This window comes from Aulostomus chinensis, chromosome 1 (assembly GCF_037954235.1).
Source record: "Aulostomus chinensis isolate RoL2024-O1b breed Wild chromosome 1, RoL_Achi_v1.0, whole genome shotgun sequence".
NCBI classification, from domain to species: domain Eukaryota; kingdom Metazoa; phylum Chordata; class Actinopteri; order Syngnathiformes; family Aulostomidae; genus Aulostomus; species Aulostomus chinensis.
Genome location: NC_141320.1, coordinates 58,827,795 through 58,842,676, shown reverse-complemented (window position 1 = coordinate 58,842,676; position 14,882 = coordinate 58,827,795). Strand labels below are relative to the sequence as shown.

The following is a 14,882-nucleotide window of genomic DNA, read 5'->3' as shown; positions in this document are numbered from 1 at the left end:
ATGTTCAGACTCAACTTTTTGCCGGAAATTTACGTTTATCAATTTGGTCCCAGCTCTTCTTGAGTGACTCGATATGTTCAAAATGACATATAATTCCTCTCATCGCCTCTAGGGGGCACCACCAACTCACTGTCTTCCCACACCTGAGGAAGTTCTAATTGCATCCCTGTACCTGCCTCCATCACCACCAGAGGAATCGCTGTTACCTGCTGAGTTGATTTTCTCAATCTTCCTATAACATAAGACAAACACAATAACTGAGATTTCCCAGGGATCGGTAAGAAATTCCAATCCAATAAACATTCCCTGATGTGGGATATTTCCAAGGATCCTCCCTCTAAACCCGGGGGAATTTGGGAATCACTGATAGTAAAGCTCGTCCAGTAAGTGAGTAAAGGGGCTTATTCATGAGTCCGTGAAACGACTTAATTACGACAGATAAAGGAGAAACTGAGGAGGTATAGGATGCATTCTAAAAGGATGGAGAGAAAAGGGGAGATAGGCTGACGTAAGGTGGTGGGCTTTGATGCTCGACGCCTGCGCGGGACAGACTAGATGAAATCGTTGGAGGAGATTAGGAAACTGCGCCGCCGTCTGACCCCCGCCGGTTGCCATCTTGGCTCAAGCGACACTGAAATCCAAACGCGGGCCCTAACGAACGGCGCCATTTTGGCTCTGCCATTTCTTGGACGATAGAGGGAGGAGCCTGTCATTTCTGGAAGTCGGAGGAGCAGCCAGTCAAAGCCAGCCAGCCAACAGCATCTGAACTGGAGCGACGGTGGACGAAGGCTGCGATGTATTGGATATAATTTCAATATTCACAAGCACAAATGGTGTATGCAACAACGCTGTCGTGGACATGAAGGTGAACGTCTTCCATTTGGGCTCAGGAAGCTGAAGCATATTGTAGCCCGGCCACAGTACGTCTTCGGTGGGATAAGCCATCTGTGATACACAGGGTGTGCACGGCGCAATAACGGCGAGAGCCAACCGGTAAATCCATCGTCAGCTAGCTCATATCAGCCCAGCTAGCCTACCATTTTCGAGACCCCCGTTAGCTTGCGGTGAAGAGAGCATCTTGGTCAGAGCGGGAAGTGTCCGGGGGTACTGCCGAAGGAGTCCGGTGCTTGACAGTATCCCACAGAAAGATGCAGACCTGAGCCATGCAAAGAGGAGTGTTTTTCTACAAACCTCCACGCCCTGCGGTCTGCTCCGTGGTTACTCTCTAGCTAGCTCGCTGGCTAGCCAGCTTACCGGGAGAAGGTGGGGCCGTGGTGTGACAGCCTTGGACGCCAGCTAATGTGGCTAGCGGGCTAACTTGGACAGTGACCACTGGTTTTCCTGCCACGGACACAGGGGGAGGGGGGGGGGCTTAACATTCCAAGAGTCTACAACCTGACCCAACATTATCCCCATTTAGCAAGAAGATAATTGTTTCCTCTAAACCCCGTGTGGGTGGGATAACTTGGGGAGAGCATCCTCGTTTACCTGAGGACCATGGCGGACGACGACGTGCTTTTCGAAGATGTCTACGAGCTGTGCGAGGTGATTGGAAAGTAAGTTATGTCATTAACCGCCTGTACTAAACATGTTTGACTGTTTTCAGTTGTTTCCTCTCATTATAATGACACACATGTTCAGCTACAGTGGGGGCAACTATTCAGCTGCAGGCCCACAGGTGTTTTAGTCTTGCTAATTAGCCAATGCCATGCAACTTAGCATGGGGATTAGCATTAATAGAGCAGGAGACCACCGCTTCAACCCCTCCCATACTGAATGGGAACTCTAAAGTATTGCTACACGTGTACCAGACACAAACTTCTACATTTAGGCCTGAAAAATACAGCGCCGGAGAAATTGACTTGTATTTGTTGTAGTTAGTGAAGAAGTTCATTCATATTCTGAACCGACAGCCTCTGACTAAAATGTAGGATGTGTTACTGCACATCTAGAATAACAAGTAAATAGGATTTTTTTTAACCTTCTCACCCCCACCCCCCCAGTTTGACCCCTAGAAAGTTGGCTTGTCAAGAAGGCGGTTTTATGTAAAACACGAGATGTAAACTGTCAAGCTGCCACAATCTGCATTTTACATCTGTATGGTGAGAGACGTCTGCTCCTGGAAGTGAGGCGGGAAGATTGACAGACCCATCAATCCAAGGCTACCACCAGTTAGCCCCCTCCCCACTTAGAGGCTCCGCGTACTGGAGGTCTGAGGGTCCGTTAAGTTTGTGTCAGAGGAAAGAGACATGCTCAGGCCTTTATCTGAAGACTTTATGTTGCCGCGGTTACTAATTGATGGTCAATCCAGGCGCTTCAGTCACTGCACGACAGAAAATTAAAACCACCTACTGTGAATGATTGCAGCTTTCTGCAAACACTTGTGCAAAGTGTTGAAACAGGTGTGTGTGTGTGTGTGTGTGTGTGTGTGTGTGTGTGTGTGTGTGTGTGTGTGTGTGTGTGTGTGTTATGGTCACTCCGTCCAAACAGATCTGCAGAGGAGTAAAACATGAGACGAGAGTAGTCTGGGGCGTAGCGTAAGCTGGAGTAAAGAACCAAGATGCAACATTTATGTTACAGAAAAGACCAGAAAATCCCTCTTAGCCTGCCAGTTCCTTAGTGAAACTGCAGTTGATGGATCAAGTGTGTTGAGTCCTGGCGTCTTGGGATGTGTTGCAGGGAGAAGGAGGGGATCATTTTTCCTCAACCCAGAGTGGGAGGTGAGGCTGAGGCAGATCAATGAAGACAAGTGGAGTTGGGAATGGGATGGCCCTGAGGCTAAAGATATAAATAATGTCAGCAGACAGTGACTGCAGCAGGCTGCCATCTCCCGCTTTGTTTTTAACTTCAAGTACGATGATCAATACCTTGAGGTAGAGAATGAGGTAGCGACTATAATTAAAACCCAGTTTGAAGAGTTCGTGGAAACACAGTTATTCACATAAATAACACCATACTTTTGTACTGAAAGGATCAAGGGCAGGGTGAGAATCTGACCGCTCAGGTTTGAAGAATCACGCTGTTGGACTCGTGTTTTGGTTTTGTTAAGTTCGGTTCATTTTGATTCGTACAAGGAGTCGACTGGCTCACAGCAGCCTCAGTTTGGGTTGATATCACAGTTATAGAGTCCAGATTTTCAGTTAATTCTTCTTAAACCCCCAAAATATCTTATCAGCATAAGATATATATACTTAGTCTAATGTTCCAGTCTTTTAAAAATCTGTTATTCTCAAGAAAATACCATGTAGTATTGGCATGTCAACAATTCTTTGAGGGCGGAGCTAATGAGCCATGCCTGCAGGTTTATGCAGCAGATCCAATCAAATCTATTCATTTTTGTTCAACAGCGAAACCAAAACTTGGGTTTACGTACCTGTTGAATCACGATTTGGTCCCCAAGTAGCACGCCATGACGCTTGTGTACTCTTCTCTGCATTATCTCGCAGGGGGCGGAGCTAATTAGCCATCCTTGGTGTTTTTTCTTTTTTTTTTTTAATTCTCAGCTGATACACACAGTCTAACATCGCTTCTGTTTCCCAGCCAAACCAAATATTGCAGTTCACTTGATGGTTTCATATTTTCGCGGACCTGCCGGTTTCATTGGCAACCCAGCAGACTCCAGATGCTTCTCACAGCCGTTCATACCCTCCATATTAAAGCCCTTCATCCCTAAGAGGTCTGTAGTAATTAGTTTTGTCTTTTCCCTTAGTGGTGATTTTTGGATGATCATGACTTTTAGACATCAAAGCACCGGCAGAGCCTACTTGTCCACTTGTGTTACGATTGTGTCACTAGCAGCGCTCAGAGCTAAGTAAGCTCACACGATGCGCAAGATTCCAAATACTCCCATCCAGCTGGACCCCGGTTACACCACCAGCGCTTATGTTAACGTAGCCTCGCAGTAAAGACACACATGGGCTTTGTCTGATTTTACTGCTCATGCATGCAAATGTTAATTTGAATCCTCTGTGGTTAATTACCAGCCTCATTTCAACAGAGGAAGATCAAACGGGTCAGGTGTCATTTCTGATTGGATTATCTGCAGTGGAAGATGACACGGACTATTGAACAGGCCCTGCTCCATTTCTGCTCATTGTTTGCAGTTTACATAATAAATACATGCTAAAATCACTAACCGCAGGCCTGTGCTTGATATTTCAGCTCCGGGTGAAGTGTTGGCAAAGACCTGAAGCAATTAAAGCTCTTTCTGTTGGTAATGATTCTGCTAGAATGAGACCGCTGGCTTGTTGAGGAGCTCTATTGGAGTCACTTTGCTCTTTATTTCAGCCCTGGGGTGCTCATTAGACCCAAGAATATTGGAATGTGCAATTCTTTCTAAACCAATGAAGTCATCAGTCCTCTAGCTGATTCTGGGTCGGTTGGAGAAATGGAACGGGCCGCACTTAAAAGTATTTTATTTTTTGTGTTGTTCTGTAGTTATTAAGAGTTGTATTTCTGAACCGCCGGTGGAATTGTCTTCAGTTTCTGTTATTTTAAAAACACAAAATGACAGCAACTTTATTGAAGCAGTACTTAATTACCCTTTAAGCTTGTTACAGCTTTTATCTTCGCGAGTGAATTGTCAGTTTTGTCAGTTTCGATTGTAAATCAAATTCATTTCCACCAGTGATCGTCTCATCTGTTTATGACCTCATGCATGTCTAGGGGAGGAATTAGTCCATAAAATGTGTAAAATAAAGAATAATAATGTCAAGATGTCTCACTGTGCAATGTTGTAAAACTAAAGCAAACATTCTGGTGAGGGTATAAAGGGGTATATTTCGCATCCCCGCTGTCCCCTATACTGTTTGTCCTGAAGAATCGGGATTAACAACGGCAAATATTTGACACGTTTGCTCAACCGGTGGAGGTTTCTCAGCTCTCATTTATGGAGCCTCACGTTGACTGCCACGTGTTGAAGATTGAAATCCAGCAAAGATGTGATTCTTGGTGCAAAAAAAAAAAAAATTAATATAATATAAATATCAGAAAGCAGACTTGTACAATAGATTCCCCTACCGCCGTCGACCCCTCGTATTACAGCGAGGAGAGCTGCAAGCACTCACCGTGGAGCGCAAGGCAGTGGGTCACAGCTCAGTCGGCTGCAAGTACACTCATGTAATTCTACACTTCTTCATTGTAGCTCATGCATAAAAGCACAGCTTCATGGTTAGTGTAGTTTTTGATTTGTATGCAGTTGAACTTCCTATTGTTTCATCATGTATGTATGTGAAGGGGGGGGGGGGCATTCAGCTGGAAAATCCAGGATTCAATTCCCCCGACGTGCCACTGAGTTGAAGTGTCCTGAAGCAAGATGTTGAATTCCTGCTGGGAACAATAACCGATCACATTACCCACCCTGCCATTTTCACATCTGTTTGTCACGAGGGGAGGAGGAAAAAAAATCCATTTTTATAAAGAAACAGGATATCTGAGGCTGAAAAATACTAATATGAGCTAAGCAGCCTTTATCGTCTCAGCTTTTGTTCCAAATGGCCTCCTCGCCGTGTACAGTAGAGTTTTGTAGCTGCCCACGCGCGCAAGATCAATAGTTGTGAATGGACGGTTCCCTCACCTCTCAAGCCTTGTAGACTACATCCTGAGGCTGCCGCTGCTCTAAATTTGAGTTTGCCAGCTGAATGCTAATTTCCACGATGATATTCAAAGGCTTGTTTCCATTATTTGCATGAGGAAGCACTCTGGATTATTGTGGAGCTGCACTGTGGAGATTCATTCATTAACACAGTTGAATTGACTTCTGAAATCCCATTCAAGGAGAGAGGGAAAAATACACATACATATGCTAATTGTTATGAGCACCGTTGATCCTACTGTGTTATCATGAAGATGTTAGTCAAAGTGTAAGGATGGAGGGACTTCTCCCCGTCTGCTGATCAAACGGGCTGATAAGATCCGATTTATTTAACTCGGGCAACAGCGGCACCAATAATTCGCTGACCTGATAAACTCACTGAAATTGTATTTCTGTATCACACAGCTGAACAATCAATTTCCCTTCAGATTTTTTTTTTTGGGGGGGGGGGGGGGTTGGGGGCGTTGTGGGGTGCAGACTAAACACGGTGAATTATGCTCGCTCCTGGCCACAGCTAAAGTGCTGCTCTAAGCAAAACTCAAAGATGGTTGCTCTCAGGAGAGCAGTCCTGGTACTGTTGAGTCTGCAGCTACAGATGTGTCCTGTCCCCATTTTTAAAAAAAAATCTTTTATTTTTTGGGGGGGACGGGGGAGGGGCGGGACTCCAACACCTCAAAGGAAGTTGGGCTCACTTATAGGATGAATGTTTGCGTCTTTGATTTACATGAAGGAGAGGGTAGAAAGGAGCCAAGCAGCAGTCTGTAAAGATTGCCACTTGGGCCTAATGTTTGATGACTGCTGCCGTCGGATGTGAGCCATGTGTGGGCGTTTTTGTGTGAACCCACTCAGCACAGCTGCAGTGATGTCATTATGGCATGCGGCCTCTGTTTCCTCACGTTACGGCACACTCGCGCTTTTCTCTCTTGCCGTTTATATTCCAGCTGCTTACTCCAAACGGCCTTTGAATTCATTAAATTAAATTAAATTAAATAGCCCTCCTCTCCTTTTCACATATATCGTCCAAACGGCCTCGTTTATGAATTGATTCTCCGTGTTCTCTTGAATTGACGGCCAAGCTTACAAATGAGGTTGATGCATAAAGTCTGGCTGGTCCACCTCATTGCTTAACAGCGGTAATGAGTTTTATTGACACGCATTAAATGAGTCTGTGGTTGCAGTCCCCAAACCTCTGACGTGCATCACAAACTCCATCGTGTTCCTGCGTTGTGGCAGCTGCTCCTGCACATCACCCCGCGAGGGCAAAGGTCAGAGGGGTCGTCAGCCCGTCGGTAGTAGTGTTTTACGGTTCTCATGGCTAACAGGGTGCACAAGCATGGTTTGTTTTTGCGTGAATCGTCCCAGGAGATGCGGTAGACGAATCGCAATTGTACGCAGCATTTGTGGGACAGGCTTGCATGCTTGAACTGCATTCTGTTGGTTTATAGACGCAGCATGATAACACCAAATGGGTGTTTCCAGTAGGATTGGTTCCACCTCAGAAGATTGTAGACTTTTGAGATGTAGAGACAGCTGCAACACGGCAGGGGTGTGTGCGTGTGTGTGTGTGCGCGCGTGTGCGTGCGCGCGCGTTCGCGCGTGTGTAAAACACTCAGTGGGAAAGGAGCCGGAGAATGTGCGAACGTCTAAGCTTCTCGTGTCTGTTCTCGCCGCTGTTAGCGATGTAATGGTGCTGTTGTTATTGTTCTGGTAATCCAATGCTCACCAGTGGGAACTGTGGAATGTCTGCAGTAACTAGGTCTAGGTTTGAGGAACTTGTAGAAATATTTAATCTGTGTTTCCTTGTTTTTTGTGAGTGCTGATCCACTGTGACTAAACTCTGTGGTTCCTCCATGTCAAATGGATTGTCTTATGATTTATTACACTCATCACCGATGTGTTTACAATCCTGAAATGTGTCAGTGTCTGAGAATAATCTCGTGGAAGAAAATACACTTTCTTTTTGTCAAGCCCAACAAAAATCTTTCATTATCTGCCTCACTAACCGAGAGGGGCTCTAACTTCTCCTCAATTTCCATATCTGATCTGGAGAATTCTTTGCTTCCTGTTGGATCCACAATCTAGTTAAATCAGGAAACCTAACCTTCCAGTGTCTGCCACCTCCTTTTGCCATAAATCAACATGGTACTGTTGGCTTGGCCTGACTAACTCAAGTCTCTATAATAAAGCTTTTATTTTAGCTTTTACAGCTGTGCTGCACACCGCTGGTCTATAATTCCCATTGGCACCAGCATGGAGGCTGCGATGCATAGCCAGCCACCCACTGTGTCTCCAGAATATCCTCACAGACCATGTCTGACTGTTACTGCACCAGGCGGCTGCATGTGTTTAAATGTGCACATTAGCGTGTTTGACACACACACACACAGACCTGAAGGCTCGTGTCTTGTTGTAGGTGTCTGTGACTAACCATGTGTTTGTGTGTGTTGCAGGGGTCCCTTCAGCGTGGTGAGGCGCTGCATCAACAGGGACACAGGCCAGCAGTTCGCTGTAAAGATCGTGGATGTGGCCAGCTTCACCTCCAGCCCCGGCCTCAGCACAGAAGGTGAGCGCCACCCTAGACCTGCTGTGACCTGTGGCTGTGCTTGAGTCTGGACTGTTGTTCCCTTTGAGCACCAGCTGGAGTTTACAGACTCAGGATCAGAGAGGGGGGAGTATGTGCTCCGTGGCTCAGTATTACGCCATCAAACAGAATTACTTGGAAAAGTGTGTGTGAAGTTTATTCTTTTGAGACAAACCTCACCCACCTTGACGTTAAAACAAGTGACGGGCATCCGTCCAGCAGCTGGCTACCCCCTGATAAATATGCTGGACATGAGATGCGTTTTCTGTTTTTCATGTGTGTCTGTATGTGAGATATTCCATTTACCATGTGGCTTTGTGCTTTCTCATGCTGAGAACTCTGTGTGTGTGTGTGCGTATGTATTATAAGCGAAGAAAAAGATGGAGACAAAGATAATAGGTGTGTGTGTGTTGGCATTCAGTGTGTGCCATCTGTGATGCCACAGTCAGAGATTAGCCTGGCAGCCAATAACAGCAAGAGAAGGAAATGGCTCAAAGGAGGACAAAAATGGTAGAAGTGGAGATTCTGGGTAAAATAGGTCTCTGTGCGAAGTCATTATGCTGCTTGTATTTTGTCAATTATGTTACTTTCAATGTAAACCACCATAATACTGAAAATATATTTGTTATATAAATTATTATAAATCCTATTGTACAATTTATCACGCGTAAATAGATGTTCGTACTCTCAATATTGTGCCAATACTTGCAGGTACTTTTCCTCCTGCTTCCCCTGAAGTTGGATGATGAATCCTCCCCATTGGTGTTGGCATCATGGGAATTTTTAACGGTGGATTATTTTAGATTTTAAATCCGGTTAAGAGGTGTTGTGGCTCAAAACTGTCATGTTTACAGTCCTGCTTTCACACCAACGTTTATATACTGAGACGTAAAAACACCTTAAAAATATACAATACAATGCCGCCCAGCCGTATTCCAGAGGTCATTTTGTAGTAATAATAACAACTAATACACTCAGAACAAAGTTTTCTTGCTTTACAAGCTAAACTATCAACAGTAAAGCTCATATCAGTGACAGTCGCATTAGAAATGAAATATAGCAGCAAATGTAAATTAATTAAAGCATTCGTCAAAAAAAAAAAAGTCACGTGATCTTCATGAAAACAAGCAACTCCAAAGATGCAGTCAGACCACAGTAAAGGATGACTCGGGGGGGGGGGGGGGGAGAATATATTTAAAGAGGGATTTAGAAGATAGTGGGATCTCTTCAGGGAGGTTGAGCCTGAAGAAAAGTGCTCGGTTTGAAGTATCAGCTCATATAAGAGTATAGTAGCTCCTTTTGGACGCCTCACCAAATCGTGAACAGGTCAAAAGTGCGTGGGGGTGGGGGCAGCGGCCAGTCAGACTGTTGTGTATGTGCAGCCGGAATCAGAGTGGTTTTCTCAGCGTGCTCAGAAAGAACCAGGTCCAGCATGAATATGAGGAGCAGCAGGACAGGCCGCGTTATTATCTAAGAACAAATGATTCACGAGGAGTTCTTGAACTGATGAATGAGCTTTCAGGTTAACTAGGAGTTTAGTGTGACGGTCTATGGTGCCACCGCAAACAGAGTGGACGTCTTTAGCATGGACTCACAAGCCCAGTCAAGTTTGAGGCGAAGTGATGCTGGAGGAGGCCCAGTGAGTGGCGTTGCTTTCATTCAGACAGTTCCAGGCCTCTCTGGCACCCTGCCGCCGTCTGAGTGGTTTCCTTGTTGCTGCGCGGACACTGGGCTGCATTGTAAAAAATCAAGAATAGATACCAAATGAGGAGAGGAGAGAAATGATGAAAGCAAAGGAGAATGAGGACTCTGTAGTGGGGGGACACAGCGTCATTTCTGCTAGGTTGCATAATGACTTGGGTCGCTGTCACGACACACACACACAGATCAGATGGGTAGTTGAGTGTGTAAATGAGGTTTGTATGGAGTGAGGAGCTCGCCAGTCTGGCCAATAATCTCATATTCCTTCAAAGAGATGAGACCCTCCACTCCTCAGCAGCCGTCCCCCTCCCTCAGCGTTTCGTCTAACGAGGCAGTCAAAAGATGAGGGCCGTAGCAAAGTCAAGAAGTAATTGTATTTGTGATCTGGATGTGGCGATAATGAAAGGAATGATGATGATGATCAGAGGGAGCCAGATGTGCCGGTTTAAACGTGCAATTAAAAATGGCTTCTGCTGGTTCTTCGCAACAACAGCTTGTTAGTTTGCTCATTTGTCTGCCCAGCATGTGAAAACTCACCTCCTCTTCTCACATCCAAGTGAGGGCGTTCATGTGAAGGGAACGCTCTTTGGCTCCCTCTGGTGGTGTAGTGGGGGTAGGGCAAGGCTACATGGTGCATGCTGCAAAAAAGTGTTTTTGGCTGTTAAAAATGTCTTCTTCTAAGTTCACGTGCTTTTTTCCCCCCCCTCCATTTTCATGTTTACATCACATTAAAAGAGCTTTAAAGAACTTCCAGCCTCCACATTCTCTCCCTATTATTTCTGTGCATTTATCTGAGTCAAAGCCTGTGGTCGTTTGAATTAATATTTGCTGGTGTCACTTGAAGAGAAATCCTAAGCCCTTGAAGTCCTGGGATGAGCCATTTGGTGTAAAAAGAGCATTCAGAATGATGACTTTAGTGTTTTGAAGTGTGTTTAGAAACCCAGCAAATGAATAAAATAAAAGTTGCCCTTCTATTTTTGGGCGATAGCATGTTAACATTTGGTTAGCAGCAAACACAGAATCATTGTGGGTGTCACCTGAATTATAACTGAACTCTGAATGTCTCACCCTTGCGTGTAATTTCAGATCTGAAGCGAGAGGCCAGCATCTGCCACATGCTGAAACACCCCCACATCGTGGAGCTGCTGGAGACCTACAGCTCCGATGGGATGCTCTACATGGTCTTTGAATTGTAAGTCTCTGCTGACGTCATAAACGAGCAACCAAACGATTGAATCGCACACGTTTTTTTTTTGTTTTTTTTTAAGATAGCGATTCAGGGATGTCTTATCTAACAGCTGCAAGTTCTTTTTCCACAGATGGTGTTTGTTGGGCTGTCACGTCTTTGACTGTGTAGAGGACAGCACAAATCAGAGAAACGGTTATCTGTTTAAGTGGCCCGCATAGGAAAGTCTGCTCATCACAGTTTATGTTGTACCACTTTGAGGACTCCAGCGATAATTTCACGTGCTATTAGCGACACGAGCAGCTCCCTCACATTAGAGGTTACTGACTCATCAGGGGCCTGTCAGGAGTAAATAAGTGATATAAAGCAGTCATATAAGTACGGCATGAAAGGCTTATTTGAGTCCGTGTTATTTCTGTCTGCCAGCTAAAATATCAACATGGAAATTCAACACTATTATGCATATTACGTTTAAAATAAGAGCGCTATGGATGATTGATAAGGAAGTGCAGGAAACGGAACTGGAAAGATAATGATTCTTAATGCTTGCGCAATAGCGTTTGGTATAAGATCCAAAGGAGGTGTTTGAGAGTGTCTGCAGTATCACACCAGCTGGAATGATAACAGTGAGTGTGTGTGTGAGAGAGAGAATGTGTGTGTGTGTGTATATGCAGGCGACAGCAGGTCATAACAATTCCCACATTGTTTTGAATCTTTTTTATGAAGCTGTTCTGACTGAATCCCACCTCTCTTCCTCGTCTTCCTCACACACTCTCAGTATGGACGGAGCGGACCTGTGTTTTGAAATCGTGAAGAGAGCCGACGCCGGGTTTGTGTACAGCGAAGCAGTGGCCAGGTGAGTCATGTCGTCTCTCAACATTTGAAATATGAACAAAGGTTGAAACGAACAATTAAATGGACCCCCCCCCCCCCCATTTATTCTTCCTGTCCCCGTAGTCACTACATGAGGCAGATTCTGGAGGCACTGCGGTACTGCCATGACAACAATGTGATTCATCGTGATGTAAAGGTGAGTTGTACTGTACTGAGCTCGTACAATAAACCATCAGAACAATACACTACCTGGAAACACCTGTAGTCTGCAATTTAGATTGATCTGCATTGTTCGGAGGTCTTATTGTCAGATTAGCATCTCCCAGCGAATCCCCTGGGATTAGCCATCTGATAGAGGTGAGACACCACTTGGCCAGATGGCGGAGTAGTGAAGCAGGAAGCATTTGTCATCACAGGCCCCAAAGGATCAACACAGCCTTGTTTACAGGACTGGAGGGCCCGTCCAGGGCGAAATACTCGGTGCTGGTGTTTGCTTTGTCTAAATTTTGAAGCCCAGTCACATGAAGTGGTGTCTAACTACAGGCGAATGCAACGTTTGGCTCTCAGATACACGACAAAAAGGGTCAAATGTGTGACACATACACTCAAGAAATCATCACCGCTTTTGTAAATATTTACTTTTCACATAATAATACAGTAAGAATAGTATCGTGGTAAAAACAGAGTATTTCTGCATGTGCTTGATTTATATAGCTGTAGTCAGCTAGTTACTACCGTTACATATACAGTGTTTTCGTTGCATACTAACTTGTGATCATTGCTGGCCAATAGGCAGGGGTGTGGTGCGGCGGAGGGTGGAGTTGATAACGCAGATGCTGGTTCTGGGGGTGAGCGAGGGAGGGTTTGGTAAAGCCATGGGCGCAGATGGTCGTCTGTGCTCGGTGGTGGAGCTGTTAGAAGTTGCTTCATTTAGGAAGGAAATCCGGCTGGCGAGTCGGTGTCCGAGAGCTCGGAGGGCATTCTTGCGCACGGAGCCGGATAAAAGAAAGTACATGATGGGATCCAAACAGCTGTTGAAGGCACTGAATAACAACATAACTTCGTTGGTATGGTCTATCAGGTGCAGGGTGTCACAGTTTGGTGATTCGTTGAGCTGGGAGAGGATGTAGATGGGGCGAAAGGCGTGGTATGGCCCGAAGCAAACGGTGAACAGGAAGAGGACAAAGAAGGACTTCTTGGCGGTTCGCTGGTATCGACGTGCGTTAGGCAGGTCGGGCTTGTCCCGGGACACCTTTAGCAACTGGGAAGCAATCTTCCCATAGGAGATGATGAGCATGAGGAAGACGAGCCAGAACAGCCCCACCAGCACGGCGTTGAAGTAGGCTTTGGCGCTGGCACTTTTCCGCTGCTTGTACTGGAAGCATTTTCCAGTGTTCTCGTTGTCCTCTGGAGTAACGATCATGGGCACCAGCGCCACCAGAGAGAAACCCCACAATGCCCAGCACGCCACCCAGCTCCAGGGCCAGCTGTGCCCCCACAGAGTCATCCTCATGCCTCTCTTTGCTCTGCCCTTCCCCTTGATCCTTAAGTACCTGTCCAGGCTGATGAGCCCCAGTAAGGTTATACTAATGTACATGTTCATGTAGAAGACGTTCCCCACCAGCTTGCAGACTACAGGTCCCAGCACCCAGCGGTTCCCTTGGATGTGGTAGAAGACCCTGAAGGGCAGACAGGCTAGGAGCACCAGGTCAGCCACAGCGCAGTTGATGAGAAACACTCGCACAGAGTTGTGGCTCGCTTGGAGGAAAAGGAAGACCCACAAGGCGAAGAGATTACCCACCAGGCCAAAGAGGAAGAAGACTGAGTAGAGCACAGCCAGCGGCACACGGAGGGCTGTGTCATCCAGCAGGCACGGGGGGGCTGCATGGGAGGCGGAGGAGGGGGAAGGGTTGGCTGAGAGGGGTGAGACAGACTCGGGGAGGGTCGAAATGAAGACAGCGAGAGAGCTATTAAACAATGAGGGAGTGAACAGGAAAGACGAGGCAGTGGAGAAGTTGCTCATAGTGCCTGAGTGATTGAGGGGGTCGTCGGTGGGGGAGGTGTGTCTTCAGGGCAGTTGATCACTAGACTGTGAGAAAGACAAGCAGTCATCAGTTCAACATCCGTACTTGACCAAAGAGAAGAACATACGGATTATAATCACAATACCAAGAAACTGCCAGGGAGTCATTTGTGCGGTTCTAAAGGTCACAGATCTGTGACCTTTAGAACCGCATTACTCATAAAGTACCTCAGTATTGTGAAGATTTTCTGTATGTCCTGCTCTTTGGTGATAGTCATTCACGTAGTGCTGGGAGAAGAATACAGCACCTACCCAGACATGAGGCCTAGCAGGGACTACAAATGTTCATGTGATGGACACTTTTGAGATTGAGGAACAAGAGCCTTGATTGATTCAAAAGTCCTGGCTGCCACATCCCTACACACTCATGTGCTCACTCAGGCTGACTACTAAACACAGATGTTTGGACTCAGGCGCAACACTCACCATCAATATTCCCTCCCTGGGAGATTCCACTGCTGTTTAAATGTCTGGGAATGTGCAGAGAGGCACAGCGGTCCAGCGTGTTCGTCCCTCCATCAAACTTTGAATACAGGAAGGAGAAAAAAGACCTGCCAGAATGAGAAAACGACGAAATTCAAGATCAGCTCGAACAATGACGTATATTTCACTCTGGTCTGGAGGAGTCCTGCACCTTCTCCTGTCTTCTTCCTGGGTCTCTGTCCTGCTGTTGGTCCGTCCGCCTCTATGTCTCACTCAGAAGTGACTGACTCAGCCTCATCCGTGTTGCTTCTTCTCACTCTCTCTCTCTCTCTCTCTCTCTCACTCACTTTCTCTCTCTCTTTCTCACCACTTGAGTTGACATCCTCTCCTCAATTATGAGAAGTGATAAAAATGCAATGACAGGAAGTGGGTCGTCTCTTGCTACCCATACCCTGAATAGAATTACAGAATTCAGCAGCAC

The 14,882-nt window shown here is 46.0% G+C and overlaps 2 protein-coding genes across 2 annotated transcripts in view; one reads left to right on the top strand and one right to left on the bottom strand.

Annotated features, from left to right (window-relative positions):
* Window positions 1–584: 584 nt before the first annotated feature.
* caskb (calcium/calmodulin-dependent serine protein kinase b) overlaps window positions 585–14,882 on the top strand; it is a 26,943-nt gene continuing 12,645 nt past the window's right edge. Inside the window, 5 exon segments of the mRNA XM_086223089.1 lie at window positions 585–1,556; window positions 8,044–8,156; window positions 10,962–11,067; window positions 11,840–11,917; window positions 12,019–12,091. Coding sequence (XP_086079215.1) covers window positions 1,498–1,556; window positions 8,044–8,156; window positions 10,962–11,067; window positions 11,840–11,917; window positions 12,019–12,091 — 429 coding nt within the window. The 5' untranslated portion in view covers window positions 585–1,497.
* On the bottom strand, window positions 12,535–14,674 carry gpr34a (G protein-coupled receptor 34a). The gene is made up of 3 exons (XM_086223204.1): window positions 14,613–14,674; window positions 14,405–14,529; window positions 12,535–13,984 (listed from the first exon to the last, which is right to left on the bottom strand). The coding sequence occupies exon 3, from the start codon at window positions 13,916–13,918 to the stop codon at window positions 12,671–12,673; it is 1,248 nt and encodes a 415-aa protein (XP_086079330.1). The 5' UTR covers window positions 13,919–13,984; window positions 14,405–14,529; window positions 14,613–14,674; the 3' UTR covers window positions 12,535–12,670.